Genomic DNA, 25938 nt, shown 5'->3' on the forward strand with positions numbered 1-25938 from the left:
AAGGAAGTTTCAGAGCCCTTAGGCTTTAGTTTCTCTAATGGGAAATTGAAGACTATTATACTCTTCTTGAGGTGTCTGCAAGGTTTAGTTGAGTCATGTTTTTGAAGTGCTTGCAGACATGTATTGGAGTGAAGAAGGTTAATTACAGGTTGGCTCTGCAAGCCCTGCAGATAGAGATGAGGTGGATCAAACCCTCTCCTTTGAAAGGAAACACAGTCCCTGACAGAAGACGTGGACATTTTTATGCTTTACAGCTTAGCCCAAAGCGTAATGAAGCAAGCAGTGGAGAGGGACTTTAGCTGTTTTTCTGCTGATTAGTTTTCTAGTTTCCCAGAGCAAAACAATGCAGCCTGTCCTTTTCCAGACACGTAGTATGTCCTTAGTAAAATACCGAAGTGCTGTCGTAGCCCAGAGCCTTTACTTCAGGGACAGGGAGAATGTCACAGTGATGATAGTATGATTCCAGGGGAAGCCTCTGGAAAGTCATCTACAATGTGAGATGATTATGAAGCCATAATAATGCAAGAACATAACACCACAGCAATTTTAATTAAAGTTTATGGCAGCCAAGGACTGAGTGTATAATTATGTAAAATTACAGTGAGAAGCTGCTCTCAGTCCATGTTCATGGAGACACCTTCCAAGGTGACACTGATGTGTTGGAGGAGAAGGCAATAGAAAGCCCAGAAGGAAAGTTTATATGTTACTGTTTAGACACTTCCTACTCATGTAGCAAACCGAGTTCTGGGTTAAATAAAACACTAGCTCTGTAAATCATCTGGTAATCCTCTGTGATTCACAGTCTGCACAAGTGCACAAAATATGATCAGGAAGGGATAGATGTGACCCAGAAGAGCATCTCTGTGCCAATATCCCCAGTGAAGGAGCTTGAGAGTCCTCATCCTTTCTCACCTTGTGGGAACTGATTCGTGTAGTCATATCCTAAAGTCTAGTCCTGCAAAGGTGTGACTGAATCAAGCTCTCTGCAATACCTTGTACCCCATGATTATGAATAGTTTAAAGACCTTATGCGGAACATACTGTAGGTATCAAATGCTTGATGATTATTAGTATGTATATGTAAGTGGATAAGAGACAAATCCTCCCGTTCTGCAGCATCACCTAGAGCTCTCTTAGCACATCATTAGCATTGTCAGCACTTACACTGTGTAAGTGCCAAACGTGTGTCATCACAGGAATAGTTGTATCTATTTCTGATAAGACGCTGTTAGGCATGCTTTCAGAGCACCCCTTTAGAAAAGCTGGTTCTGTGCTTACCTCTCTGCATGCCAGTTTTATTATCTTTAGCTGCCAGCTAAAATGAAGTTGGTTGCATTAAAGTTCAGAAAGGATATGGCAGCCTTTCACAATGGAAAGCCTCCACCGTGTTGGTACCGCTCACTTTACAGTGCAGCCACGTCCCAGGGGTAGCAACAGGCTTATTATCAAACAAAAGCAATTTGTCTTGGCAGCAACAGATTGTAAATATGATTCTTTGACATCTCAGCCTATTGCAGTTGCTTGGGGCAATCAGATTAATAGAGCAAAATGAGATCTACTATAAATCCAGGTTTTTTTTTCCAGTAATGGAATATGAAGCTGTGTTATTCATAGTACTGGAAGCCAATTGTTCAAACTCATGCTTTACTATCCTAATGCCTCCCCATATTTCTCATTTATGAGACTTCAAATTAATTGGTTTCATAGATGCTTGCCTTTATAATATGCTGAAGAGATTTTTTGCTGCACAGATGTGATACAGTATCATGGGGGTTTTGGTAGTTCAGTGCCTTGAATTTCTTTAAACTGTGAGGTTTGAAGCATCTAGAACAGTCTATTGAAATCTCAGTGGTGAAGAATTGACCTCTCATGATGTCACTTGAGCATTTCAGATCCAAGTATGGATCTTAGTGAAAGCCTAAATGGCGGAACTGAAAAAAATCACAACCATTGGAGCGTTCAGTGTCTGCTCTGTTGGTAGCAGCTCTCACTGCAAGGAGGAACCCCAAGTCCTGGATGTGAAATCTGCAGCTTAGTCTTTCTCCTCCATAGATCAGGGCATTGTTCAGTCCCATATGGTACAAATGAAAAGCGTTGTGTTCCTTCACAAGTGGACATCAAGTCTTGTCTCCTCCTCAGCGCTTCCGAGCTGGATAAACCTCGTGACATATGAGTCATGTACCTCCACAGCAGCTGCTGGGACTATCAGGTGGAAAAGCCAATTAATCTTCTTCAGCTGCTGAGTAGCAGGAGCTGTGGGGAAGGATGTGATGAGTCTCACTATCAGTGGCGACCTTTGGAAGTGATGGGAGAGGACTTCAGTAAGCAGAGATATCTATGCTAGAGGGGAGAAATGTATTGGAGAAACACATTCCCATTGTGTCTGTAGGGTGGAATACTGGATAGGCAGGGTGCTTTCTAATTATGCAAAGCTTTGCTTCTTTTTGCTGGTCCTTTGTGGATTAAAGAACTTTGCCTCAGCATCTGTGCTGAGTCCTGCTGTCTAGCCTGCATTCCCCACACAATTAGGCTCTGCCAGAGCCAGGGACAAGCTCTGCCATCAAAGTTAAGCTTTGCAGCAATTTCATTGGAGTGCCAGGATATGAAGGTTTTACTCCTGCTGAAGCTGCCCTCTCTATCTGCTCACTGCATGGCTTTATTTCTAATAACTGCATCTGTCTGGAGAGCAATTGCCATGAAGTAACACCTGTACCCTCTTAACTAGTCAAAGCCAGTATAGCCCAAGAAGTGACGCTGCTCAGAGACCTTGAGAGCAGCCACATCACCACTTAAAAGCTTAATGCCCATTGATTTCAGCAGGGTCAGTGTGGGATCCATTGCTGTTTGCTCAGTGGAGTCAATGACTAATTTTGCTGTACTGAATTTATTGTACTGATCCAGTAAATACTTTCTGGCACTTGTAATACTTAGAGGCTTGAGTGGAACTGTTGTTTCTAATGTGCTGTGCAGGCTGTTCCACAGTCAGATGTGTTTGCAGGCCATGCTCTTGGTATGGTTAACAGGATCTAATTAAGTCTGACCTGTTCCTTCTATTTTAAGATTTCTGTTGTCTTTTTGATAATCTCTCTGCTTTGATATTCACTTAAAAGCAAACCAAACCCTGACAGATAAAGGGTGAGCTCCCCCTACTGACCTCGGTGATGCAGCACAAACAAAATCAATATAGAATTAAAACATAAAGGCAAACATACTATGACTTTATAGCTTATTTTAAGCATGAAAACCACTGAGCACTGTGTACTAATAAGAGGGTAATATGGCTTTCATGATGGGAGAACCTGAGCCACATGAGCACAGAGCATTTCTGCAGTAACAAATCTTGGTGCTTTATATAGCTGTTCTCCTGGAGCAAGAGAGTCTTTTCCTCATCTTGTAGAAGTTATAAGAAAATTGAAGTTATGCTCTGTTACCATATTTGAAAATGAAGAGTTGTAGGAGCTCCTTCATATTCATTAGTGCTGTGAAAGAAGAACAGTTGTTACACACTCTCCCACCTGCAGCAATAGCAGCCTTTGAATCTTCAAAACAGTAACGCAGACTGTTCTGTGCCTTCATATTCTCTCTCTGTGCTTCCCTGGATCTTGAGGCATCTAATCACTGCAGCTGGCTGGAAAGCTTCTAGAAGCAGTCTTTATGTGAGCAGATAAAAGTCAAAAAGTAGGTACATTTCTCTGTGAGTTCCAAGCAATTTTGATGGAAATTCCAAGAATGCAGATTTGCCCCAAACTTTAAATAAATGTTCAGAAAGGGAAGTTGGCTCTTGTGGAAGCTCAGACTGTGACAGGTTTTGTGGCTGTGAAAGGGTATGAAAATAATACATGGTGAAATTTGATGGGGTTTCTTTTCAAAACCAAGTTTTCCAAAGCAGGAAATGGAAACTGGAGATCTATTTTGAATTTGCCTTTATGGTTTCATTCAGGGGCTCCAAACAAACATATTTCCCACAAAACCAGTGCTGAGTTTTGGCATGTATTTTAACTAACTTTAAAATCTAATTTCAGTCCCATAGCTGAGGATAGTATTGTACCAGCTTTGCCCTGAAGATCCCATATGGAGTAAGAGGTGGATGTTGCAGTCATAGGGAGTTTATTTGCCATATACCAATATTTTTAATATACACCAACACTTAAGACATGAGAATTTCACTCAAGCACTGCACAAAACCTCAAAGTCGTGATGATCTAAGCTTGCAGCTGTAGATCTCAAACTTCACAGCACACCAGAACTGGAGGTGATTTAATGCATCTATCCTTTCTTTTAAGAACAGCTTTCTGATAGGTGCGGTACTTGGGATGGCTCCAAGGAGAAGGGCTGTCAAGTAAATGTGAAGAGCTGAGCTCTCCTGTTGTAAATTACACTATAGCTGTTTAATGAACTGAAGTTGGTTACTCTTAAAAGTACTTCAGAGTTTTCTAAGACTCAACTAAATTTTGCTAAATACAGCCCAAAACCATAAATGAGTCTTAATACACCATTAAAGATGCAAGGGTAGATAAAGTGAAAAGCTATTGCTCTTAGGAAAAATGCCAGGAACCAATCCATTCAATTAGCTAACCAGATTTGATTTCCTACAGTATTAAAATTGCTTAATTGCCTGTGAAAATTGCACTATGGGTTAAGTCTGCCTCTTGGAGCTTTTGCAGGAAATGGCTTTGTTACAGTTGTGTTTATTTGTGGCCACAATGACTGTTTGTTAGGGGTGAGGATGGTTTTCTTACATGAAACTGAAAGGAAAGCTGTAGAATCATCTCCTAAGAGAAGCCAGGTCTGGCATCCTGAGGGATCTGAAAAGCTAAAGGTCCATGTCTTCCCCTTCAATGACTTGTAACACACTTTCTCCTTTGCTTAGACTAGAGGTGGTTCTGTCCTGCTTCTTTACAAGTCTTGGGTGGGTATTTTCAAGAGAGGAAATATCTTAACTGGCTATTTTCACAAAAAGAAAGTACAAGTGACCTGGTGGTTTCGGTGTTACTTAGAATCCTTGTTCTGCAGCAGATGGCTTGTGACCAGGGACAGAAGGAAATTCAGCAGCTTCTGCCACTCTCATTTTGTGATCACATTTTTTGATCTGATAGTTAAGTTCTTTCTCCAGATATAAGATTGCTCCTGACCTATGTCACCCTGCACAGTGATTTATATAATGCACATTATATAAATCAGCCCTTTAGCAGAGTACTTCTCCATAAGGGGCATCCTTTTGTGCAGCTGCAGCACTAAATACACAAGGACTTGAAACTCTTCCTGGGTTAGCTCTTTGCCTCTACCCACTGCCTCACTAGCACTGCGGTGCAACCTGGTCTCCTTGCCAAGTGCTGCCTAAAAATTTAGATGAGGAAATGTTCCCAACCATAGCAAGGCAGAGAGAACATCGAGCACATTAATATCTTACAATACAAGCAGACATCGAATGAAATATCTAATCAGGCATGTAAGTGGCTTTCAGTTTTACAGTTTCCTGGAAAATGAAGTTATAGCAATAATGCGACATCTTAGTGCAGGAGGTCCTTAAAGAAGCCAGGAAGTATTCCTTTCCTTATTTGCGATGGGTTATTTATGGGCAGATTCTAGCCTCGGGTACATACTGCTGCGCAGCTTGAAATGTTCACCATGGCAGTTCTGCAGGCCTAGGCAAGCACGGTTCTTCCCAAGGGTGGTGCTGGTAGCAGAGAGCACCGTGTGTGCCAGACTAGGCTGCTCCCTGTACAAACCATAACATTTGCATACTGAAATTTGCCAGAGTAAACCTTGATCTTTTGTTGTTTTCTGTCTGGACTGTTACACACTCATTCACCTCACTGGCATTTCCCAGGCTGCAAGCCAAAATATCTTCTGGCAATAAGAGATGTGAACAGTATTTGAGACACTCCAATGTTCTTTCTTCATATTATGCCCTTTCTGTAAACCTCTGGAGTAATTGGAAAATTCAAGTTATCATTTAGATAAGAGGATTGAAAGGTCAGATATATTAGCACTGTTGCAGAAAAACACCGAGTAAGAAAGCTGATGCGTTTCTTTCCCAACAGGGTGCTAAAACTCATCATCCTGGTGGTTAGGGGTAGCCCAAAGAAAAGACCAGCACCACAGTCCTCCAGAGTCAAGAGATTCTGATTTGTGCCTTCACAGAGAAGAAACGTAACAGAGACTTTATTCTTTAAACACAGCTCGTAACAGGAATAAAACCAATGGCACTGTCCTAAGATTCTTGAAGCCAGTGGCCATCTTTCCATTGCTTTGATGGATGTTGGAACAGGTTCAGCTGTCCACAAGGTAGCAATGATGTGTAGTAATAATCTCAGAGGCAAATGGCCTCTCCACATCTTCTTCTCTTCTTCCCTTTTTTTATGGGAATATAACAACATGCAAATCTTTCCTGCAGGACGAAGAGATCTAAGCTGTTATACCAGCTTGCATGCTAAGCCAACCTCTCCCACAGGGCACACTGGTTGCTGCACACTCAAACATCTTCCCATCAGAAAGTCACCTTTGCAGAGCAGACACTCGTGAGATCTTAAGGGTTATTTCATTCACCATGTGTTGTCTCTAATGTATGCCTGTGTGTGGGAGACAGGGACAACATATCCATCCCCCATGTTCGGCTTCCTCCATCTGGTCACCTTTTTTGTTCTTACTCTTCCTTTCCTTTGTAAGGGACTTGCTCCGTAACCACAAGGTATCTTCACCCCACAGATGTTATGTTATGCCTTTATTTTAAAATCAGGAGAGAAGATCAACTACCAGCATAAACCTGTGTAGTTCACACTTGCTTACATTACTCTGTTTCTTCTGCTCACCTGCCTCATGACTGAGTATCAGTGTGTAATGTCACAGCCAAATCCATTGCATTGGTGATGGAATGAAAAAGAGAAATAATGCTGGATAGTTGCAGCTTCCAAGTAGGATAGTGTATAGCACATGCTGAGAAGGTTTCACACAGCGTAGGCTCAAGGCTGTAAGCTGGTTGTTCTAAACTAACCTGGCCTGATATTACTGCCTTCTGCAGCCCAATATGCCAAGTGCAGTCGCTGGTAATTAATGGGGAATGAGGCATTTAGTGAGTTCAGTGTTTCTGTATTTGTTCTCTCAGATGAGAGAAAGACTGAGGGAATCATAGACAGATTTCTCCAGCTGTTAATGTGGTTGTTAACAAAAGCAAACACAGAGGCTGAAAATCTCCACTTACAGTGCATAGATATTTGCTTGCCAGAGATGTATGCTCCATGATAGAGCTCTTTTGGAAGGGGAATTTGTGACATTTACGTATTGCCCCTTCGTCACTCAGACCAGACAAAATCTGAAGCAGCTTCACAGACACTAATGTGCAGTAGACACTGGTTCATGCTAAGGCTGCAAGTCCATATATTCTCTGGGAAGACCTGACCATTTGCTCTCATTTCTCTTTGCCAGGCTGTGAAGAGTTACTGAAAGATGTCCTGTCTCCTGAAAACTCTGAGCCTCAACACTACGAACCACACTATGATGATTACTACTACCAGGTAAGAGAAGCAGTTATTCTGTCTTATGCTAAGCGGGCTGAGGAAGCCTCTGCTGTGATGTATAGCTGGGTCATTGTAAATGCTGCTGTTGTACCTGGACGATTGACTCTTCCTTCCCAGATGCGTGACTGTTCTCAAGCCTTCTATATACTGGTATAAGCTGCATTAAACACAGGGTAGCTGTCAGCTGTTGTGAGAGTATTTAGGATTTGGATAGCATTCCTCTTACAAGCCTCAGCATTCACTTGACTGTGAAGGGAGCTGTTGCATACAGGCTTGCAGGCACCACATGTGTGGAAAACACTGATTTGTATCTAATTAAATCAATCAAACTTTGTAGGTGAACAGGTCCTCAGAGACCTGCAGGTAATGAACAGAGATGCAACAGCTGTTTGGAAGCAGAAGAAATGCACCTTTGGTACCTTGATAGTATTTTGACTGTTGGGAATAGCGTCTTTTCAAACCATATTTTCTTCATCTGTATCCTTAATTTGACAGTGTCTGTGCAGTCTAACAAGCAGGAGAATGTTAGGTTTTCCTGTAAGCGTCTTATTTCTTGTTCAGTTTACTTTGGTTTTAATCACCTCCACCCATGTAAATTCCTAAAGTTAAAGGTATAGTTCAGATAAAGATTGCCTGCCAGTGCAGTTATGAGACTGCGAGTGATCCTGAAATCAGTAGGGAAAGCAAGTGATGGAAGGTGATGAAATGTGAGAACAATACTTGTGTATTGAGGAAAGACATGTGATAAGCATGCTGGCCTTGCAGCACTTCATGGTGTTACGCAAAATGGTTTCCACTGTTCATACAGAAAGTGCAGAGACGTTTCCTTCTCCTCTCCACAGAAGATGGAAGGAGCCCTCTATGACTACAAACAGGAGCACAGAATTCAGTCATAAACTTCCTTAATAGGAAAGAGTTGTCTGGGTTTATTGGCTCCTTTTGCTTGCTGAAAATGGCAGGATGGTGTCAGTACCTGGGCTGTGGCAAGCTGGCACCACCATCACCCTGCTTTGTTTTTAAAACCTTATTTTTGTTTTAACTGATGACATAGATACCCACCATGCTGTTGCTTGGTTACCTTAATAGATGTCATAAACCAAACTCCCAGTTTTGCAGTAACATGATAGAGGCTATAAAATGGCAAGCAGCCTCTGCAGATACTAGATGTTCCCCTGTTACTATGCAGACACGGCAGGCAGGTTCTGGCAGTCTTTTGGAGGCAGGCAACGTGGCTGTTGGGTCTTTATTCCTCAGCGATTTCACATCTGCTTTCACCCAAGGATGTGCTGTGGAGGGTGCTGAAGGCAAACTGTGAGGTGGCTGCAAACTACCACTCCTGACACCTATCCACCAGGAGAGCCTGGGGGGGAGTTGTAGTTACTAATCCTGATAGCAGTGTTAGAGTTCTAGATTTGTGCCTCTGGAAGAGGAAGGGGGCAGAGGGTGACCCTGTTCAGGAGTCGATATGGCAGGGCTTTGGTGGAAGCCTTGCTGATCACTTCTTGGTGTAGGACTTGTGATGTCCACCAGCCCTCCTGTGTAGGCAGTGGTCACCACAATTGCAGTCATGTCCAGCCCACTTTAATTGGGCCAACACAGCATTTGTACAGCCTCTGAGCAGAACCAGAGTCTTCCCCACCTGCCCACAGGGAAATGAGTTATCATAGTGGGGAGAGGACAGGAAATGGTGCACATTGCACACCGCACACTTACCCCAGAGCTCCTCTGCACAGCTGCCTTCCAGAGGGCATGGTTTCCTCTGCAATCTCCAGATCTTTCAGGTGCAGTTTAGAAACTGTTCGCTAGATGTCAGTTAAAGACTGGGAAAAGGCTCTGAACAGGCTTTAAGGATCTTGCTTTAAGGATCACTTGCTTTAAGGATCCTCTGCTATGGCAGAAAATGGGAGTTTGGAATGTGATGAAACGGAGAACTGAGGCCCAAGTGGGTTTGGGTTATTATCATTGATGAGGTTTGTTCCCTGTTCCCAAGGAAGCACGTACAGAAAACATATGAGCTCTCCTTGCATCTCCCTAGCCTCACTGAGTGTGAATCCCTGGTGATGTAGTCAAGTTTATGGGTAGCTCCCAATGGCACGGATGGTACTTGCCTGTCTAATCTGATTTTCATCCCAGTATATCTTTTATATGTCTCTCTAGTTCTCAGTTACAGTCAAAGTCTCAGCCAGCAGCAGGATCCATCTGCTGTGATGGCACAAATAAGTATTTTTAAAGGGAATGCATCTTTTTGATTCCACCCAAGGGGATGGACTTACACAAAGGCAGGTACCGAGCTGGTTCATTGTTGCGCTGCCCTGTCTCGGTATTCACAATGTGACAGGAGAGAAAGAGGAAGAGGAGATTTATCCTTGTCACGTGTTATTTCCCCTGTCCCCTGCTTTCACTTTTACTTCCCCTCCCCAGTGCCTACTCCCTGTATTGTAGCTCTCCAAAGCCCAAATGCAGAAACCTAAAGAGGTGAAGGGAATACCAAGAAGTGGGATGAAGTGACAGGAGCCACGGTAAGGTACTGAACTGGATCGTCTGTTTAGGTATGTTGAGTGAAATGGGGAAGAAAAACATGCCAAGCCTCCAGCCTTTAAATGCAATTAATTTAAATTGATCCATAAAATCCCCTGGTACCAGGAGCTTGGGGCATTTCATTTGACATTTTCTAAATGGTCTGCTTTTACTTTTTATTGTCCTTCAGTGTAAACAAGAACAAAAGCTGACAAGCTGGTAGTGTCTAAAAAAGGAGGAAAAAAATCCTATTGTTTATGCAAATTAAAATGCAAAGACAATTCCATGGGGGGTTTCTGATGGTCTCTAATGAGAGGCTGTGTCAGTGATATTTTGGGTGGATGCAGAGCTGTTCTTTTGAGTTCAAATCTGTTACGGTGTGATACACAGAAAGCAAAGAGTAGCACTTGGTTACTACAGGACTCTGAGATCAGTGGGAAGTCTCCCACTGACTTCAAGCTGCAAGGGTGTGTTTTCTCTGAGATCAGAGAAAGCTGGTCCAGAGAGACTAAGGAGCATGGGATTGCAGTTAGCAGCTGTAGAGCATCTCAGCTCTAGGACCTGCTGCCTCCGCGAATTCAGAGTGTGCTGATCTGGTTAAGGTCTGTATTGTGCAGCATTTGAGGCACTGCTTCAGTCAAGTGCTGTTTATTAGTATAATTTCTGTCTCTTGCAGCCTATAGAGAGATAACAGAAAAGCTCTGAATTTGCCAGAAGCCACTTTATGAATCCTGAATTCATTTCACACTGTTTCCTGCTATGGCCTCAACTCTTGTTTTGGCTCCAGTTTGAAGGAAGACGCAAGTCTCCCTAGTCCAGCATGCAGGATTTGCTTTGTGGCAAGCATCTGGTAGCACTTCAGAGCCCTTTGATAGCCTTTTGGAGATAGTAACCAACAGGAAGTCCACAGCTGAAGTATGTGTATGAAAACCCAGACCCAGATTCAGCCTGCTTGAACAAAGCAAAGTGCCTGTGTTTAGCATTTCAAATGGCTGGCTCTGGGCCTTCCCAGACACCTATCCAGCTGGGAGCACTAGCCACAGGGCTCAGAAGGATTTAGGCTGGCTGCATCTGCAGCTCCCTGGCCAAGGTTTGCATTGCAGGCCCTGAGAAGCAGTGAGCTGGGTCTAGGTGCTCTTCTGTCTGAGCATCTAAGTGTAAGAGCTGGATTTTCAGCTCTTCACCTGGTGTGGTTTGGGTGTTCAGATTTGAAGGTAGCCTGAATCTAGATCACCTGGGGAGATAACAGAAAAGGAGGTTGAATGACAGATGGAGCCTCTCGCTGCCAGGTAGCAGGGGACCTATTTGAGTAGCTGCTTGTGAAGTGACAGACTGTGTCTTTATGTGTGAGTAATTGCCTTTTCATCTGAAATTGATCACCAAATGCCATACATGCAAACCCAGTGGAAGAGCGTGTTGTAAGATACAATAATAGCAGGGTCTTTGTTTTAAACAAGGCTGTTTTGTTTCTTACTAATTGTTGCTGTATTGAGTTGCTGCTTTCCATTTGTTTGCTGCTCTCACCTGTAACTTGGAGAGTAAATCTGCCTCTTAGCAGGGTACAGGATTGCTTCATGTCAGAAAATGAGCTGCCTTTTCCATCCTGTGTTTGCCTGCCAAGTGATTAATTACACTGTATGAGCAGCAGAAAAATTGTTGAGACATGACAAATACGTGATGTTTGCCTCTGGGATGGAGCTGGGGCTGAGCTGCTGCTTTGAAAAGATTTCAGTAGCACTTGGGAGACCCCCACTGGCTTCTGAAGAAAGGGTTTTTTTCCACTGGTTGCTTGAGGATATCAGCTAATACCTGCCTCTGAGCAGAGGGGCTTTCTGTGCTGAGAAAAGGCTGTGATCCAAATGGGGTTTTCATTAGGCTGTGGAAAAAGCCTGAGACTGAGGAAAGGTGAAGGGCCATTTGCATAGGTCTCTTTTGCCAACCTGGAGTTGCAGTTGTTATCTCTGGTTGTGCTGTGTCTTGCTATGTGTTAAAAAACAAAGCTCAGGAAAGCACTGAATATTTTATTGAATGCAAACTTGCAGTTCTCTTCTTATTATTCCCATATCCCATCTCAAATAAACTTCTCTTTTTCATTGAGAACATCCCTTTCAGCAGGCACGCCAGCAGTGAAGGTGAAGCAAAGTGTGAGTGGTGCATGTCAGACCTAGTGGGGAAACTTTGGGGAGTCTGTAACCAGAATGGTTTGTATCTTTCATCTTGTACATGTATTGCCAGTGTTCTTGGGCAGAATGCTTGACCTCATTTGTCAGAAGGGTTTTCTTGATACTATTCATAACATTAAACCCCGGTGTTGCCTAACTGTTAATGAAAAATACATCTTTCCTCCTGCCTTTCCGTAGTAGCATTCACAGACACTCCTATCTTAGCAGAGGCAAAACAGGTGGTTTTGAAAAAAGGTAGTTTTCGCAGCAAAGAGAAACAATATTAAGCACAACAAATTGAAGGGTTTATTTTCCCTGTTTCTTATCAGCCTCCAGTTTTCCCCACCACCCACACTCTTGCAGTCACCACCCACACTCTTGCAGTCATTCTTGGCTCCCATTGTGTTTTCAGCCCTGCAGATGCTCAGTGTCTGCTTTGCATGTGAAGAATTCCCTCCCTGAGCTTTAGGCTCTGGGGGTGTTAATGTTACACAGCAATCAGCACAGTGCATGTTTGCAGATTGCTTCCCTTACCAAGCTGCTGGTGGGCTCTTGTGTCCTGCTGTCACTGTGGCACCCACACTGGGATTAAGAGCAGCTCATCTCCTGTCTCCCCTGAAGAAGGTGGGAAAGTTGCTGCATCTTCATTCCTGCTACAGTTGAAACCTGGGACGTGCATGTCCCTCAGTACTCCAACTGGGGAATGTTCTGGCTCAAGCCTCTCTCTTGGGTATGCCAGGGCAAGCAGAAGCTTCCCTAGTTTCCCTGGTCTAGTCTAAAAGTCTGTTTTATATTTGGTGCTCCTAAATCTGCCAGATTCGCCTTCCCCTCAGATTCTGCTATATCCCCTGGGAACTGAGGATGCTTGGCATCTCCAGGGATGGCCTTTTGGGAGGCCCAGCCTAAGGATTGATCCCAGTCCCTGCTAAAATCAGTAGGAAGACTTCTTAAACCCTGGCAGGAGTTGGGCAGCGCTTTGGGTTGTTCCCGAGGTGGTTGTTGCCCAAATCCCTTGCAGCACAGGGAAGAAAAGCACAGCCATGCAGTTACAGAGAGAAACAAGTCCATGTTCCTTGGTAGGATGAGACAGGATTGTACACAGGCAACACAATGTCTGCACTGATGAGAAGTTTATTGGAGCCTCTAAGGGCAACACTCTCAGCAATTCATTTTTTCCAAGCATCAGAAAGCAACATTAACTACAACTGCTGGGAATCCCCCAGTGAACAATTACCCAGAGCAATGAAGAGCTCAGCGTGCCCCTGTTTGGGACTAATTTACATGGAAATTGCCTGGCAATATTCTGAATTCTACTTTTTATGTTTGTGCATGCATGCAAAAATAAGTGTCCTTGGTACAAAACACCTGCATAAAAATAACCTTCCTCTGGGGCTGCTCGAGCTGATTAGGAAATGCTGCCCTGAAGAGCTGCTCTGCAGAGAATGGGCAGTTTCACACATGGGGCAAGGTAGGCATCTTCCAACAAAACGAATGCCAACTCCTCCAAACCAGCCAAAAAAAGAGATTGAGGATTATTATTTCCTTTTTCAAAACCAGTTTGAATTTTTGATTTGGGGGCATGTCACACCTGACATTTTTAAAGGGGAGAGAACCTTTTCCCTCACTTGTTTTTGCTCAGTTGTTGGAGAAAACATGCATAAAATAGTACAAAAGAAGTGAAACACAGTCAAAAAATACTGCTTTGTGTCACAGTGCCCGTCTCAAAATGTGGTTTGGATTTTCCTTTCAGAAAAATCCAAGGTTTCGACCTTCTCGTCCTAAGCTGGGCCAAGAAAGTGTTTTGAAATCTAAGAACTCCCAGGCTGGGAGAAAGGTTTTCCCACCCAGCTCTTGCCACAGCACCCCAAGTGCAATCCCACTCTCAGAGGCCAGCAGCAGACTGCCCAAGCCTGGGAGTGTCCTGATAGAGATGTTCCTTCAGTTTCCAGAGCCCTCAGAATGGAGTATCCCAGTGCAGTGGTTCCTATTCATATGGTGCTGTCTTTCAGGGGTTAGGAGGCTGGGTTGAACTTGTGTATGTCAGTGGGTTTGGACAAATGCTGCCAGTTAGCTGGTTTAAATTTAAGCACCTGCTCTTGCAGGTGAACTCCTGGCCTCCTGTAATAGAAGCTTGAATCAGTGAAGGGCAAAACGTTGTTCACTTTCCATAGGTGTCGTGGTTTAAACTCAACCACAAAAGCTTGTTCACTCACCCCCCCCAGCCTTTTCTCTTTCTGCCTCTTTCTTTCCTTCCCCCCCACCCCCCGGCTCCCGGAGGGATGGGGACGAGAATCGAGAGAATGTAACTCCCACGGGTTGAGATAAGAACAGCCCAGTAACTAAGGTATAACACAGATCACTGCTGCTACCACCAATGATAATAATGATAAGGGAAATAACAAGGGAAGAGAATATGATACTACCGCCGAACGAGTTCAACCCCCCCGAAGAGAGACCGTGCCCTTCCGGGTAACTCCCAGTTACCTCCCTGGGCATGACGTGCTGTGCTATGGAATACCTCTTTGGCTAGCTTGGGTCAGGTGTCCTGTCTCTGCTTCCTCCCGGCCTCCCCTCATCCCTGGCAGAGCATGAGACTCACAAAGTCCTTGGCCAGAATAAACATTACTTAGCAACAATTAAAAACAATCGGTGTTATCAGCTCTCTGCCCAGGCTGGAAGTCAAAACACAGAGCTTGCACCAGCTACTAAGAAGGAGCAAAACGGCTCCTGGTAAAACCAGGACAATAGGGAAAAGTCTGAGTCAAAACTTAACCATTTCTTAGGGCTGTATTAGGTGGTTTAAACTGGTGGAAGGTGACTGCCTGTTTCAGTGTCCTTGCTGTGACTCTGAGATGAAGTTCCAACTGTAGTGTCCTTCCAGGCATCTATAGGAAAGTCACCTCGTGCACTTTTTGTTACCTGTGACTCTTCTTTGAGTATTTATTTCTGCTGTGTGGCCCAGGGAGGGTTTCGTGAGGATTCAAAAGCTTCACCATTTTAAAGTGTCACAGATCTCTTTGTCAGAACCTCTGTTTAACAGACATTTTCTGCCTCATCTCTATTTTTTCTTCCTGAGCCATTGTCTTCAAGCCTTTTATCTGCTGATTTTGTGACTGAGCACAGTTTTGGGGTTTTTTTTTTTCTGGAATTGTCAGTTGCCATGGCAAAATATTCCTCCCATCCTTGTCTCTCCATGGGTAAACCCATTTAGGCTGTGGCTCGGTCTTTGGGTAGAGGCTGTGAAATGACTGAAGGCTAAAAGTTGATCTCTTTCTATTGAGGAAGTCACATCCCTGTGGATTTAATCCCTCAGGTAAAGCATGACTGTGGTTTAGTCCTTTTTGCCTTTTGTTTGCTGTCCCCTTTAATTTGTGGTGTGTCTTCAGTGCAGCATTCTTAACAACATAAGCAAAAGTAGTGTTATGACAGGACTCACTTTGCTGTACTCCCATGAAAGAAACACAACCTCTCTGTTGGAGGGTGGTGAACTTCACTCTGAACTATGGCCGTTGGGGAATACCAGAATATCCATAATGACAGTATCTACATAAGAAGCAGTGCACATAGTGTTTGGCACATTTCTTGACACTTGTGTGACAAGAAGGGCATCTGTGCCCTCCAGTTCACAAACTTCACACTGGCTCTTTCTTTCTTTGTTCTCACTTCTTTATTTCCTATTCTGCTTCATAACTTTTTTTCTTGTTGCTTGGGGAAATTTGTGCTGCATTTATGGGAGATTTTTGGACATAGATTGTTCTTCTTGGAATATTTTCAGTGGGAAGGCTGTGAAATTGAAATACAGGAATCTTTTTTTTGGAGTAAAAAGCATTGGTTTAAATAGGTTTATCTGGTGAGGGCTTTTTCCATCAGAAGAAAGTTCTGTGTAGACCTGTAAAAGCTGGTTGATAAAGCCAAGATTCCAGGTTATGAAACTCCAGAGAGAAATTCAACCACAAAGAGATGTTCCAGCTAAGCACCACCAGCAAAACCCCTCACTGCACAAGCAAACAAAAAGGATTTGACTGTTTCTTTTCCACCTTCCAGCCTTTCTGACCAGGCTGAGAGCAGTGGATTTTTGGAGGCAGCTTCTCCTGTTGTTCAGAACAAAAGAGCTGCACATACTGTGAGCAGTTTTCCTTCACAGGTGAAATCTTACAGGAATCATTTTGCCACTATGGTGCCCATGGTATTTTGGGGTTCAAATACATGATGTTAGTAACCTCAAGAATTGCCACCAAAGTGACCCATGCAATTCATGGAATTGCCCAGTTCTTTTCCTGGTCGTGAAAGCTCAAGGACACCTTCCCCACTTCCTCCTTCTTGTATTTCACACCCAGCCCTTGCACTGTCCAAAATCCCTCAAAACCACATGGAATTTGGTTTTCCCTGCAGCGCTGAGACCTGCCTCCTGCTGTGGGATGCTGCTGCAGCGAGGTGCTGCACAGTGGGGACTGTGGCACTGTCCTCTATCAGAGGCAATGGAGCTATTTAAAATTAAACCATCTTACTCAGCTGGGCTCATAGAGCTAAAAATTACATCTTGATCATCTTGTCTATTCTTAGAAGCTGGAGAAGAATCAATGTGGGGTTTGGGGCTTTTTACATGCAGCAGTGGAGAATGTATTTGTCTGGGTGGAGGCAGGCTTTTGCAGTGCTGTCACACATCTGGGCTGCAATAAGCAATTTGTAACTGAACGGGGTGAAAAAGTAGGCCAGCCTACAAGAGAGTATCTAGGAATTACTCCGGAGGGATTTATGCTACACTGTCTCCAGCAGCTGCAATAGCAGCATGAAATTGAGATTAAAAATTCAGAAGAGATATGGGCTATTTGACCTTCTGTCTATCAGCGACACAGGGGCCCTGTCTGGAGTAAGCACGCAGAGAAATGCAGCTTCTGTCAAGTGGTTGCATGCCAAGAAGAAGCTGTTGACGTTCATCCTAAGCTCAGTGGAACACAGAGATCATTTCTTCCCATTCCATGTGGTCCTTGCAGAGCCTGGACAGGTTTTGGAGCTGTGTGTACCAGTGCTACCAGGCACAGGGACTGCTGCCGAGCTGTGTTTAGAGTGAAACAGTTCTTGCTCCAGTAGCAACTGTCTCATCTGAAGAGATGAGATTTGGAAAGAAACTGTAAGTTGTTACATTTTCTAAGTATATGGAAATCCAGGCAAGGTTATTTAAGCCCCTGAGAGGCCTGTTGCTGAGGAGTCTTGCTGTTTGGCTTCATCTTTTTACCCAGACTGTTATTGTAGTTGCCCAGTTGACACTAATATCAGTTGGGGAATAGGCCATGAGATAGAGTAGCCTGTTTGGCTGGATGTGTACGCTGGATCGCAGGCTTGTTTTGGTACTCAGCATTATGATAAGCTATGAGGAAGGTTAAGTTGGAATAATAATGTAACCATAGTAATGTTGATACAGAGTTGACGCAAATGCTGATGAGTATTTCGGGTGTGAACTCTGCACCCTTTGATAGATATATCCCAAATACATAAATATGGTGTAAAGGTATTGTAGAGCTTTGGCCAGCTGTTTTTGTAGAGTAGTGCAATACTGAGGTAAACTTTCTTGCCCATGGTAGAAATTCATTCCTAATACTGCTTATAGTGCCTGACCTCACTTAAAATGGGAGGAAATTCTCAACTTACACGAACTGGATATGCTACCACCTTCCTCCAGCAGCAGAGGGGATTTGTTTGGCTTGTTTTGGCCACAGGCAGAGCAATAGACAGAACCTCAAGTATTTTTATGTATTCTCCACAAGAAGTTTCCTGTATTAGTAACTGTTCTGCATTTATTACTGGCCTGTGGGTATGCTGAAAAACAATATTGCTGTTTGTTGCTGCAATGAGTTTTTCATTACTGTGTCCTTGAAGGCTAATGTCAGTGAGGAAGATTTGTTGGGCTGAGGCATGTGGCTTTCATCAGGAGATGGACCACATGGTCACAGTGCCCTAAGGCACACTCGTGGAGAAGTCTGGTGCATGGAAGATGGAAACCAGTCCAGAATGGTTCCTCAACACCAGAGGGGTATTGAGGAACCCCTAAGAACTGTTGGTCAGGTTCAACAGGGGAGATTAAACCAAAGCCAATTGGAAGAAGTCTGAACTGTAATTAGGATGGTTCCTCTTGTTCACCTGCTACTTGTGGAGAATGGATGTTCTGCAAATGTTTATCTAGTATTCCAAATCATCCTAAGGGATGCCATGTACCACAGAGCTTTATTGGTGTTCTCCCTCCCTTTCCAGCAGGACATTTTCTATATGTATATGTATTGCAAAAGCCTGAGGGCTCAAGACTGGTAACCAGTGTGCCTCAATTAGCATGGGATTTGGGCTTTAAGAGTGTGTGGAAATCTTACCTTAAACCAACAGTCTTTGCCTTGTTAAATTCTTGCCTTTTTAAAATGAGCTTGCACAGATGTTTCCAAGGAAAGAGTGATAATTTGCTATTAACCCTGTGGAAAAGTGAGGAGAGAGACCTAAATAATGAATGAAGTCAGTATTTCACTGCGTCTCAGATCTGGTTTTTATGGAAATCAGTAATACACAGTATTTGGTGGGACTAACAGGTAAATATTGCCTTTCACCATCAATATCTGTTTACCTCTGAACTCTTCATTGCAGAGATCAGCAACCATCCCTTTATGAGTCACTCTGCAGGGTTACTTGGCTGCAGGAGCTGCCGCAGGTTTCTCAGCTGGGAAGCTGTCAGTTAAGTGAAAGAGTAAATCACTGACTTTCTATTTCTGCCACATTTTGAAACTGCACTTAAAATCTCTCCGTCTCATTGCCAAGCTAACAGTAGGATATTACAGGGGAATTATGAAAGGGAGTTTTGTGCGGTAAAGCCAGAGCTGTCACCTGTTGCTAACACGATGCCTTGTCTATAAAGAAAGTCTGAGTAAGACGTCTCAGATTACTGCATCATGACAAAACTTTGCTTTCAGGAGACATCCTGTGTCATGGTGTGGTACTGGAATCAAAGGAGAAAGAGTTTGTACTTGGATACTGCAGAAGGTGCCCTGCCAAGGGTGACTGATACCCTGCTGGTCTACAAAGAAAAGCTTTAGCAGTGAAATGTAATGAGTAACACTGACCCTGGTGCTTCATGAAGCAAAATCCTAGGGCTGGGGAAAGTCCTGGAGCACTTTCTCTGCAGTTATTGAAGATTACTATTTTTTCCTATGAACAAAGTTCAGATGTTTCTTGACTTAGAGCCAGGGCATTACTTGCTGTGCTGCTGAGTAGCATGCTTTTCCTCTAGCTTGTATGTAGTCTTATTAGATCAAAAACCCTTACAGGAAGAGATAGTCTCTCTTGATTGTATTTTTATATGACCTGTCATGTGGAGGCTATTTCTTTGCCTCTCCCCTGGAAAGACAGGACCGCTTCAAAGAGATGGGAAAGGGAAAAAATCAGCACTATTAGGAGTATATCAATATTTACTGTACCAGATGTTCATATTTAGCTTGACTTAGATACCTGCATGCATATAAACTCGCGTTTATGTACAATGTCTTCTTATGAGGGACGTGGTATTCTAGAGTGGAAGGACTCCTGAATCAGCTCCCAGGAGCTCAGACTGCATTAGGACATCCTCCCTGCCCTGCTCCTGTCCCACCTCTGTTAGCACAGCTCCCTGGGACTGGCTTGTGCAGGTCCTCTTGGGGAGGCACAACATCCTTTCCCAGCTCCTGCTTTGCAGGGGCTGCCTTTGCACTCCTGCCGCTTCCACAACAGCCAGTGGGTAACCAGAACCACATGGACCACACGGTTTGTTTCCTGAGGTAATTCACCATCTGTAAGTGCTTCTTAGACAACGTGGGGTCCATAAGCTTTCCCCCTGCCGACAGCCTCACAGAACCGCTTTTCTCATGACATCTAAACACTTCCACATTGAACATGATTTATTAGAAGGGAGAGGTGAGTGTCAAGGGCAGGGATCAGTGTTTAGGAGTAGTTCAGTATTTTAATTTGACCATATTATGGAAATAGGATGTGAAAGGTAACCAGGAGTAGTTTACTCCCTGCTGAAATGGTAGAGAAAGCCACATCATGTTTAGCACATGTGGAGGCCCTTCCATGATCTGTTCTTACGGGGCACGGGGCACTGCAGGCCCTTAGCTGGGCTTGCCCTGCAGTCAGTGTGCCTCGATTTTCCATGGATGTTTCCAGCCTGCATTGCCACTCTTGGTGCAGCTGTTGGGCTGGATTCTTCATCATCAGCTTCATTTTCTTCTACTACTGTATATTCAGAAGTGTCTGTGCAGCACCAGGGCCGCTGACAATACTGCTGATGACTTCACATCACTATTTAATTAGGATGGAAGACAGGGGATGAGCAACTGGAGATTTTACACTTGGGAAAGAAGCTGATTTATGGCACAATCAGTCCACTGGCTCCGGCAGGCTGTTCTTTAAAAAGCAAGAGGAATATTCTTGTCACTTTGGGGTTGATCTCAATCAAGGAGGTTGTGCAAAATCTGTTCAGGCTTTGATTGCAGAGACCTGACAGTGGGGCAGAAATCATCCCCTGTTAAATTCTGAGTGGTACCTCAGGGAGGGAGGCCAGGCCCTCTGTGAGCCTGGAGTTCTCAATGCCTTACTGGGACTTGTATTGAAAGGCTTGGCCTGGGCTCTGCACCTTTTCAGTCACAGAGCACGGCTCTTGCTGTAGCAAGGACTTTCTGTTCTTTTGCCAATGTGGCATTGCCTGGGGATTAAAACTGATCTTACTTCAAAAGCAACTGTGGGATGTATGTATGTGCTGCCCTCCCCCATCCTTGTGTAAATGTGAACATTGCCCCAGAGCTATAGAAAATCAATCTGATGGTGCCTCTGAAAGATCTCAACAGTGCTGATACTGTCACAGCTTTGCCCACACTCAGGAGCTTTATTGCACTGCTCTGTGCTTCCCCTAAAGCTGGAGTTTTCCCTGCGGCATTCCGAAACAGAACCATTACACGAGTTGAAGGTATCTTGCCTCCTACCACAGATCTGCGCCTGCTGTTCCCTGCTCCATGTCTCGGGCCCAGCATCACCCAGTCTAGCATCAGCACACCCGGCTTTTGCCAGGCTGCCAACAGCCCATATGCAAGGGCTGGTCCCTGCTGTCTGAGACAAGATGTCTCTCAGATTTTCCTCACAGTTCAGCTGAACCAGAGGTTATGTTTTTCCTGGTATGTCTGTGTTTGTTGAGGAAACTTCTCTTTGGTTATATTTCTACTCTAATCCCTGGAGGCACTGTAACAGAAACAAAGGCTATTTTCTGTGTCTCTCTGAGGCTGCTGCATCACTTGTTGCTCTGGAGTTCCTATAGGTTTGGCTCAGCTGTGGCTGAGTTGCCTTCTCTTCCAATTTCTGTAGCTAGAAAGGGACATATTTCTGTGGCCAGACTGATACAAATACTTGGCTAGTGAACATTTGTCAGATAAGAAAAATCAACTCTAGCTTCACTGTTAACAGAAGATGTACTTGGAGGGATTCTAATGCTAAACACAGGACCAGGAGGGAGAATAGCTGAATTAATTTTCCTATTGCTACAAACCTCCTGTGATTTGTGGGCAGGGCAGCTGAAACCTGTCCTCCATCATACCATATTGTCCTCAATATCAGTAAAATAGAGATAAAACTATTGGCTCTCTGGATGGCAAGCTGGCTGACAGAGCGTGTTTCCCCCACTGTGTGTGCTGCCTGCTGAGCAGAGTAGCTCCTTCCCCTGTTGACCAGCTCTGGGGAACTGTCAGTGAATTAACAAGTTGTGCCCCACAGCCTGAGAACCGCAGCCACATCCCTCAGCAAACAACTCCAAAAGGGTCTGACAGTTACCTAGTGGCTGCCTGGCTTTTAAGAAATGAAGTGAAACTTAAATGGGAATTCTGCAAAGTTTGATATCCCTTCCAGTGCACTGGCATCATTCCCGGTGGGCGTTCAAGCTTCCAGCCTAATGGGGGTTTGTGGGAAGGCATCAACTCAGAAGAAGTGTCAACAGCACCACAGGTCACACAAGGACATATTATTATGCACCTTTGACAACCCCGCCAGACTTCACATCTCAGCCCAGCATGCAGCAATCATTACTCACCCTGCATAATCCTCTTGACCTATTTGGTTTTGCCTTTCACAGTGGTCACGTTTGAAACTACTGTCTAGAGCTGGCTGGGCACACCCCAAGTTGTTAATTGGGAGCTGTCTAGCTAAGGGGTAGCTCAGAGGCAAAGTTCAACGTGCTCAGCCCCTGGCTGCAGTGTTGAACATTTCCCAATGGGTTGATGGCCACCAGGCCCTGGAGACCTTGTATCACCAGTATGCACAGGGACTTGCTCCCTGCTGCTCCCAAAGGGACTGGTCACCTGGGCACTATGGTTTATCTGAAATTAAGGATTTGACGGGATCTGGCCCAGCAGAAGGGTTTGAATGTGAGAAGTGCTAATGGGATATACATACGGGAGGAGGAAAGCACTAGTTGGAACAATGGACCAGGCAGGGAAAGAGTGCCCGCATATCTCCATCCCTGAGAGCCGGTGAGCATGGCCTTTGTCATTAGTGCATTTTTAAAGGGGCTGCTACCCTGGTTGCTTCCCCCTAAGGCAAAACAGCAGCACAGTTTACAGGCTGTCACTCACCATCATCTCATAGTAGGCTGCTCTCAGTTGGCCTGGAGGGACAAGTGTAGGGTGGCCCTGCACTGGTGGCAGGGTTTGGAGATAATCTGCAAACTTGGTGCAGAGGCTTGTTGCTTCTGAGAGATGTATTCTGCATACCATATACCTGTGAAATTCCTGGAGGCAGACACAGATATGTAGATGAAGGAATTAGCATTAAAACAATCTACAATACTTATTCTATTATTATGCTATTGAAGTGCTTCAGAGGCTCTAATGGATTCATGTCATAGCTTCTCTGGGAGCTAGAAAATTGCTATTCACCCCGAGTTTGAAGAAGATAAATGGAGCTGTTCAGTGATAAGGCCCAGGCAGGTGGCAGAGTCAGACTGGTTTCCAGAAGAGCCAGGTGAAAGGTGGAAGAGCTAGATGGAAGGTGTCCATCACCGAGTGGGAACCTATACTTGTATCTCAGCTGGTGCGCTGTCTGCTGGTCTAGCTTTTGTATCTGAGCATATGTAACATTCAGCAGTACTTTAGTGCATGTAGGTGGAATTGGGTACTGAATTTCATGGGCTAATAATTTTCCAAAATGCTTTTCCTTCATCCTCTGTCTGCACAGCCTGCCCAAATGAAAGGCAGAGAGCAAAGCAGGACTCCCTTCCCTCAACTGGGGAACAGATCAAAGCTCTGGTGGTGATGGTGCTGCAGGCATATGTCTTTCTACACTAGTTATGAAGCCACTAGCCTAGCAAGATTAGCAGGTATGAAATCTACTTCGTAAAAAGAGGCAAGGGTGGCATTGTAAGTTTGCTGCACCCTGTATAAACAGGCATGTTCTAACTAGTAAGATCAGGCTGTATTCTGTTAGAAGGAGCTAGTGTTGGAAATCTTCTCTCCCTTTTGTATCAGCTTTCCTGCCTTTTCCTGGTGTCTCAGGGGCCAGACGTGTATGTGCTGTTACCCTCCAGTCCCTTCAGGCATCTATAAAAGCTTGCAAGGCTTGATATGGAGGTGATAGCCATGAAGTGTGGTGCCTACACTGCCATACGCAGGTGGCAGAAGCTGCTTCTCTCACACTGTGAGGTTACACACTTGTCAGGAGGGGTACTTTCAGTATATCTGAGGGATGGTGCAGGTAGGATCTTTCTTGGTTCTTGCTCTTTGTGAAGCTGTTTCCTTATCTCTTCTGTGTCAGTCTGCACTGCATATTTCTAGCTTCATTAAGCCCCTGGGTACTGAGTGTTACTGTCTGTGCTCTGTTGCTGCTCATTTCTGTAGGGATTTAGGCCACAAGTTCTTCATGCTGCCATCATCAGCTTGTAAGAAGCAAAGAAGAAATGCAGGGTATTCCCTAGATGCCAGGATAATCGTATCTTGACAACATCCTAATTAATCATCTCATAACCAGGTAATTATTTCCCATGTAGCTGTCTAATCACCATTTAGTATCACAGACTTCAGCCTGCAGGTAAGGAATACTTTCAAGCGAGGGTTCTAAGGAGAGGAACACAGTGGGTCTGTGACTCCTGGTGTAACTCCTCTGTTTTCCTTGAATTACTTCTGGGATTAATTTGGTCCTCCAGTTCTTTTAGTCCACTGAACCACAGAGCAGCCCTAATTATTGCCATATTGGCAACAAGAAAGACTATGACCAACTCCGTTGCTCAGTGTAATGGATTTAGCTGCTAATCTGCAGCTGGTAATGTGCTCAGAAGTACATCCATATGTTGGCTTGCCTTGAGCTCTTGCTAACCTAGCAGATTATAAGCTAATGAACTAGAGCCATACTTTGGGGATCAATATACAAGATGCTCTTAAAAGGCGAGGTTATGTATTAGAGTGTGCTGAATGCCTCCATGGTAGAGGAGAAATTTACTTGTAAGCCAGGGAAGATCACAAAGATAAAAATTACAATCTCCAGTCAAAGCTTACTTAACATTCATACCTTGAGAGTGTTTTCACCTCTGTCTCCAGCTGATTCACTTCTATCTTAGGTTTCCCAATATTTGTGATGTCTTCAGTGTGTGTTTGCATGCACACGAGTCCCACTTCTGTCCATCAAAAACTATAGACTCATTCAAAAATTCTAACGGCATTTGGAAGAGAGGCAGGAACCTCAACAATATTAAACTCTTATGCTCCATAAAAATAGGCTTTTGTATGGGTACAGTTGAATACAGACAGGCCTTCATTCCTGTGACTTCACCAGTGTAAAAATGATGTAATACATCATTATTCCCATCTGTGAAAGAAAATGGAGGCTGATACAAGGCACTTCCCCACTTGCAGAGCTGTCTCTTGGGCTGGTAACATCATGTAGGCACATGTGTTTTGGGTGGTTGTTAGCTGTGTGCCACAGTATTTATTATAAAACTGAGCCCTAAGACATCAGAGTCCAGCTCAAACAGCATACATACACCTACCACAATGCTGGCCATGGATGCACTGGTGACTTAGGATCTCCTGCTGCTTCAAAGCTGTGTGACCCTAACAAAGAGATGATTTCATGTCTTGGTGACAGATTTGTCCCAGATGAATTGCAGCAATTTTCTCATGCCTTTTAGTGCTCAGGTGTACCCAGGTACCTCTGTATGTATTTGCTGCGTGATTATACCCTCAGTTTTGCATCTCTGTTCATGTGTGCAGATCATCAGACCTTTGCTCAGCCCAACCTCAGGATGGCCTTGAAAGCACTCTGAGGAACTGGAGTGTGTTTTGATTTTCCTTGGCTTGTTTTCTTTCCATTTTCTGTCTTTATGGTGATAAAGATTGCTGCTGTTGACCTCAGAGCTCTGACTGGGCTTTGCTGTGTGGAAGACACACACGGAGGAATGATGTGCAAGCTCTGCTCTCAATAGCTGGCCTCATGGAGCTTCTCCCCAGAGAAGCCAAGAGGAGGGGAATAGAGACCACATTAATAGCTGGGACTCTCCAAGAACATGTGCTGGAATAAAAGTAGCTAAAAATAGTCTCTAAGACTAAATGTGAATCATCTGGAGGGTAACGAGCTAAAGTTTCTCCAAGAAAATCCCAAAAGGAAGAAGCCATGTTTTCAGAAGCAGTCATGCAGCCTGGAAGCAAATAAAGCCTTCCTATGAAAAACTGTCACCTCCAACATAAGCTGTGGAGGAG

At 44.3% G+C, this 25938-nt stretch overlaps 1 protein-coding gene across 3 annotated transcripts in view; it reads left to right on the forward strand.

Annotated features, from left to right (window-relative positions):
- Positions 1–25938, forward strand: part of RAB11FIP4 (RAB11 family interacting protein 4) — a 114668-nt gene that overhangs the window by 36613 nt on the left and 52117 nt on the right. For 2 of the 3 annotated variants that reach the window (XM_065694144.1, XM_065694145.1), the window contains exon 3: positions 7426–7514. In XM_065694144.1, the coding sequence (XP_065550216.1) occupies positions 7426–7514 (89 nt within the window). Of the gene's footprint in view, positions 1–7425; positions 7515–18879; positions 18924–25938 lie in introns of those variants that run through there. The other variant, XM_065694148.1, reaches the window with a different exon arrangement.

This window comes from Lathamus discolor, chromosome 13 (assembly GCF_037157495.1).
Source record: "Lathamus discolor isolate bLatDis1 chromosome 13, bLatDis1.hap1, whole genome shotgun sequence".
In the NCBI taxonomy this organism is placed as follows: domain Eukaryota; kingdom Metazoa; phylum Chordata; class Aves; order Psittaciformes; family Psittacidae; genus Lathamus; species Lathamus discolor.